The sequence below is a fragment of the Nomascus leucogenys genome, chromosome 12 (genome assembly GCF_006542625.1).
Source record: "Nomascus leucogenys isolate Asia chromosome 12, Asia_NLE_v1, whole genome shotgun sequence".
In the NCBI taxonomy this organism is placed as follows: Eukaryota; Metazoa; Chordata; class Mammalia; order Primates; family Hylobatidae; genus Nomascus; species Nomascus leucogenys.
Window position 1 is genome coordinate 35,768,868 of NC_044392.1, and position 6,642 is coordinate 35,775,509.

Here is a 6,642-nt window from a genome sequence, read left to right on the forward strand (position 1 = left end):
TTATATATATATATCTACATTTTATATATACATATTATATATATATACATTTTTTTTGAGACAGGGTCTTGCTGTGTCACCCAGGCAGGGGTGCAGTAGTGCAGTAGTGCAATGTCAGCTCACTGCAACCTCTGCCTCCTGGACTCAAGCGATCCTTCCACCTCAGTGTCGCAAGTGGCTGGGATTACATTTGAGTGCCACCACATGGGGCTGATTTTTGTATTTTTTATAGAGACAGGGTTTTGCCATGTTGCCCAGCTGACCTCAAATCCCTAGACTCTAGCAATCTGTCCACCTCAGCCTCCCAGAGTGCGGAGATTACAGATGTTAACCACTGTACCCAGCCTGTATCTTTTCTTTTTTTTTGTTTGTTTCAAGTTTTAATCAAAGCTTGTATATAAGATTACTTTATTCCTGCATCTTCTCAATTGTTTCTTCCTGGTATTTGCCCTTTTCCTTTCCTACTTGACGAGATTTGGCTTTCCGTTCAAGGATCTTTTTGCAGTCTTTGTCCAGTTTTAGCCTAGTGATAACCACCTTTCTGGGGTGAATGCCTGCGTGGACAGTTATGCCGTTAGCCTTTTCCCACTGCACCCATTCAATGTAGATGACATATTTCTTCCTGTAAATCTGGACTACTTTACCAATTTGCTGACCTTTATAGTGTCCTTGTATAACCTGAACTTCATCATCCTTTCGGATGGGCATGGATTGCACGTTGGACTTCCGTCTCAGCTCTTTGGAAAGAGGGGAAGACATAATCTTCCTGTGAATGTGGGAAGGTGCATTGAAATTCCTTTTGTGATTTTTGCTTCGGTTGGAAGTTACAAAGGGATTGAACTTCATTTTGGTGGCTCTGTCACCCAGACTGAAGTGTAGTGGTGTGATCATAGCTCACGGTAACCTCAAACTCCTCAAGCAATCCTCCTGCCTCAGACTCCTGAGTAGCTAGGACTACAGGCATGCACCACCATGTTCGGTAATTTTGGTTATTTTTTGTACAGACAGGTTTTCACTATGTTGCCCAGGCTGGTTTTGAACTCCTGGCCTCAAGTGATCCTCCCAAAGCTCTGGGATCACAGGTGTGAGCCACCATGCCTGGCCTATGTACTCTGTGTGTGTGTGTGTGTGTGTGTGTGTGTCCTCCCAATGTGCTATATATATACACACACACATATGCATACATACATATTTTGTGTACATGTAAATGTGTATATAGGTGTGTATCTATATCTGTAAATATACACATACATATTTTGTATCTTAAGATAGAAAAGAGGTTAAAGGGATAAAAAATTTTTAAAGGGATATAGCATTTTAAATGTTAAGCTATTAACCAATGTTAGCCAAGAGAACATAATCATCTTGATTAACTTCTAAATAAAAGCTCTAGGACATAATTCAGCAGCATTTTTCCTAGCCCCAGGCTGGAAGTTTATAAAGTCGAATACAGGAAAATATAAATTCAATATGACATTAAATTATTATAAGAATACAATAGAATAAAAGAACCCCTTATTTTTAAATAAATAATAAAGAACTTAATCAGCTCTAGTCAAAAGTTAAACACCTCCTCTAGAGATTATTCCTATTTTTCTCTCCAGATTTCATTTTTAGTTCAACTTTCAGAATGTGTAACAAATTACCTGATTTAATGAAACGTCATCATCAACAACAACAAAAAGCCTTATTTTGCCATTCCATTCCTTAAGACACATACTTCTACTACTTTGGGGCCCCATCATTTCAATGGGTGTTAATAAACCCAACACTGTGACCTCTTCTCTTAGATTAGCCCTGGCCTGCAGAGGACAGCCACCACCAAATTTCTTAGGATCAGTGGTACCTCTCTTCCAGCTCATTCCTGATGGCTTTAGCAGTGTGTCCTCTAGGCCTTCCAATGGAACATAATTATCTGGCTGGTCTTCTTGCCTTACATATCAGTTTTGGCATGCCCACCTTCCTCTGCGGTTTGTCAGGGCAAGGCAGGTATTTCCACTTCTCTGAGATTTGGCTATTATTTTTTCCAGGCTTCTTAAATCCTTGCAGAAACTTTGTCCCATCTCCTGGAGTTCCTAGTAGAATATTAAATATTTTATCCTGAGAAAGTACCCCCACATCAGTGAATTCTTGCTTATCCAGTCTTCCATTCTGACATCCTTGATTAAACATCCTCAAATGCTAATCCCAGGAATAATCCCCTGACTCCTGCTAAATCTTGCCTTTTTTTTTTTTTTTTTTTTTTTAGATGGAGTCCCCCTCTGTCTCCCAGGCTGGAGTGCAGTGGTGCAATCTTGGCTCACTGCAACCTCCACCTCCCGGGTTCAAGCTATTCTCCTGCCTCAGCCTCCCAAGTAGCTGGGACTACAGGCGCATGCCACCACGCCTGGCTAATTTTTTGTATTTTTAGTACAGATGGGGTTTCACTGTGTTAGCCAGAATGGTCTCGATCTCCTGACCTTGTTATCCGCCCGCCTCGGCCTCCTAAAGTGCTGGGATTACAAGCTTGAGCCACCATGCCCAGCCCTTGCCATTTTTTTAAGTACATAGTCTCTTTTCTCCCTTATCGGGCCCAGCACAGCCCCAGTTATCAGCCTGGTAGCCAGGAGAGGAGGTGGGGGTAAGGGCAGCATCAGAGGAGGGCACCTATTTCCAGCACAGCCAAAGTGCTAGCTCTTATTAAGAAAGACAAGGTACCTCTGTAAACCCAGAGGGTCCAGGGGCACAGTGGTTGCAGTGGCCAGACTCTTCAAAGCCTTCTCACCCACATCTTAGGATCTCAGGTTTTTATCACCAAGCCCTGATCTTCACTACTGCTTTGACTGAGCAATGCAAAAACTATGGAGCTCTAAGACTCTACATATTAAGTCTTCAGCCTGCTGCTCAAATGTGCCTGTCCTTCTATTAGAAAAGATAAGGGCCTCTTTGTAAGCTACCACACGGTTTCTGAATCTCACACTTAACCATTAACTGGTTGTTTGTTTGTTTGTTTGTTTGAGATGGAGTCTCCCTGTGTCTCCCAGGCTGGAGTGCAATGGCATGATCTCAGCTTACTGCACTCTCCACCTCCTGGGTTCAAGAGATTCTCCTGCCTCAGCCTCCTGAGTAGCTGGGATTACAGGCACGTGCCACGATGCCTGGTTAATTTTTTGTGTGTGTGTTTTCAGTAGAGACAGGGTTTCACCATGTTGGGCAGGTTGGTCTCAAACTCCTGATCTCAAGTGATCTGCCTGCTTCAGCCTCCCAACGTGCTGGGATTACAGGGGTGAGCCACTATGTTGGCTGATTGTTAAGTGTCCTCAGTCTCTCATTATCCTTATGTAGTTGTATCACTACGACTTAGCAGCAACCAGCCAACTCCAGCTCCACTGTCCTTGAAAGCATTGTTTCTCTATATTTTTGAAAGGCCTGAGATATTGCACATGCTACAGCATTCTCTTCCATCAACATTCCCCTCTAGGGATGCATTTTCCCACATTACCACTAGTGACACCTTCAGCCTCCGAGCCTCCACCTTGTGCCATGCCCCACTTCACAACCACAACAGCATCCTTTTCATTTGCTGGGCAGTAGGTGAACTAGTCCTAAGTGAGCCAAGTCCCCATCTTACTGCCTATTTTCTTAGATCACTCCTGGAACTATTTGTGTTAGTCTGGACCTTTTAAGAAGCAGACACCAAGACAGCATTAAGTATACACAGATTTTATTAGGGGAGGTGACCACGAGAAAAATTAGAGAAGGAACTGGAGAAGTCATCAGACTACAATACAAGCCTAAATCTGGATGAAGGAGAGAGAGAAGCAAGGTTGGGTAGAAGCACCCTAGACTACTATGCAGAATAAGAAAGTTTCAGCAAAGCTGTTGTCCTCGAGTCAAAGTTCTTGATAATCCGAAGAGCCCCATATCTCCCGGGAATGAGGCTGCCTTAGCATTCCAGCTACATGCAGTCATTGGCTAATAGTAGCCTAGGGGAAGCATGGCCAGGAAGCAAATGAAGCAGTTGATCTCAGAGTACACAAGTTGGGATCTTGGTCAATTATGTTGTTCCTTGTAAGTGAAGGTCTTTGAGGCACATCTCCTGGCCACCAGATACTGAGGATGAAGTGGATTGTCTATTTTTCTTCTGAATTATGTCAGGTTTTTTGCTTCATGTATTTTGGGGCTTGTTAGGTACATATATATTTATAATTGTTATTTTTATGTATTGATCCTTTTTCATTATGAAATGTCTCTTGTTTGTTTCTAACAATGAAATGTCCTTATTTGTCTCTAATACGTCCTAAAGCCTGTTTTGTCTGATACTAAGATAGCCACTCCAGGTCTCTCATGATTACTGTGTGCATAGTATATTATTTTCTGTCTTTTAATTTTAACCTATTTATGCCTACAACTCTGAAGTATGTCTTTTGGTGGACAATATATAATTGAATCTTGCTTTTTTTTTTTTTTTTTTAAGACAGAGTTTCGCTCTTGTTGCCCAGGCTGGAGTGCAGTGGCATGATCTCAGCTCACTGTAGCCTCCGCCTCCCAAGTTCAAGTGATTCTCCCGCCTTAGCCTCCCAAGTAGCTGGGATATAGGAATGCGCCACCACACCTGGCTAATTTTGTATTTTAAGTAGAGACAGGGTTTCGCCATGTTGGCTAGGCTGGTCTCGAACTCCTGACCTCAGGTGATCCACCCGCCTTGGCCTCCCAAAGTGCTGGGATTACAGGCACGAGCCACCTTACCCAGCCTGAAAAGAAGGTTCTTAAAATTTTACTGATGCTATGGTTTAGAACAGTGCCCAGTCATCTTGCTTTTTGATATAGTTTCACAATCTATGATTGGTTAGCAGTATATTGGTCTGCTAGCAACATATTCTTTCAGTTTTTGCTTATCTGGTAATGTCTTTAACTTCCTTTTTTAAAAAAATGGCTTTGTTGGATATATAATTCTTGGTTGAAAGATTGTTTTGTTTTGTTTTGTTTTTCCAGCACTTTGACTATATCTTTCAGGCCTCCATTGCTTCTAATGAGAAGTTGGCTGTTAACTGTATCATTTCCCTAAATGTGATGAGTCATTTTTCTCTTGCTGCTTTTAAGAGATTTTTCTCTTTGGCTGGTTGCGGTGGCTCACACCTGTAATCCCAGCACTTTGGGAGGCTGAGGCAGGTGGATCACCTGAGGCCAGGAGTTCAAGACCAGTCTGGCCAACATGCCAAAACCCTGTCTCTACTAAAAATACAAAAATTAGCCCAGCATGGTGGCATGCACCTGTAGTCCCAGCTATTCAGGAGGCTGAGGCAGGAAAATCACTTGAACCTGGGAGGTGGAAGTGCAGTGAGCCAAGACTGCACCACTGCATTCCAGCCTGGGGAACAGAGCAAGACTCTGTCTTGAAAAAAAAAAGAGAGAGAGAGAGAGATTTTTCTTTTTGTCTCTGGCTTTCAGAAATTTGACTATGGTATGTATAGGTGTGGTTGTTTTTTGTTTATTCTACTCAAGTTTCATCAAGCTTTTTGTATATGTAAATTAAAATTTTTCATTAAATTGAGAAGTTTTCAGTCATTGTTTCTTCAAATATTTTTTCTACTCCTTTCTGTCTCTTCTTCTGAGATTATTATTATACATAAGCTGAAATGCTTGACTCCATGGTCTTCAAGGCTGTATTTTTCCTTCAGTTTTTTTTGGTCTCTCCTTGGATTGGATAATTTCTATTAGTCTATCTTCAAATTCAGTAATTATTTCTTCTGTCAACTCAAATTTGCTGTTGACCTCATTGTATGAATTTGTCATGTGAGTTATTGTACTTTTTGACTCTAGAATTTCCATTTGGTTTGTGTGTTTTTTTTTTTTTTTTGAGACAGAGTCTTGCTCTGTTGCCCAAGCTGGAGTGCAGTGGCACGATCTTGGCTCACTGCAGTCTCCACCTCCCGGGCTCAAGTGATTCTGCTGCCTCAGTTTCCCGAGTAGCTGTGATTACAGGTACTCACCAGCATGCCCAGCTAATTTCTGTATTTTTGGTAGAGATGGGGTTTCACCGTGTTGGTCAGGCTGGTCTCAAACTCCTGACCTTATGATCTGCCTGCCTCGGACTCCCAAAGTGCTGGGATTACAGGCATGAGCCACCACGCCTGGCCTCTGTTTTTTTTGTTTTTTTTTTAATACTATGTCGCTATTTAGATTTCCTGTTTGTTGATTTATTTTTAGCATTTTAAAAATTATTTGAACAGCCAGGTACCATGGCTCATGCCTATAATCCCAGCTCTTGGGGAGGCCGAGGCGGGTGAATCACTTGAGGTCAGGAGTTCGAGACTGGCCTGGCTAACATGGCGAAACCCTGTCTCTACTAAAAATACAAAAATTAGCCAGGCATGGTGGCACGTGCCTGTAATCCAGCTACTTGGGAGGCTGAGGCAAGAGAATTGCCAGAACCCAGGAGGCAGATATTGCAGTGAGCTGAGATCGCGCCACTGCACTCCAGCCTGGGTGACAGAGCAAGACTCTGTCTCAAAAAAAAAAATTTTTTTGGAACATATTTATAATAGCTGCTTTGAAGTGTTTGCCTGTAAAAACTAAAATCTGGACCCACTCAGAGTCCGTTTTACTAAGTGCTTTTTCCCCCTGTATATGGATGATACTTTCCTGCTTTTTGCATGTCTA

General features: G+C 42.3%; 1 protein-coding gene across 1 annotated transcript; it reads right to left on the bottom strand.

Moving 5' to 3' along the window:
* Positions 1 to 361: 361 nt before the first annotated feature.
* LOC100596476 (60S ribosomal protein L26-like) lies at positions 362 to 846 on the bottom strand. Its single transcript, XM_003258805.4, has one exon. The coding sequence runs from the start codon at positions 844 to 846 to the stop codon at positions 409 to 411; it is 438 nt and encodes a 145-aa protein (XP_003258853.1). The 3' UTR covers positions 362 to 408.
* Between the last annotated feature and the right edge of the window lie 5,796 nt (positions 847 to 6,642).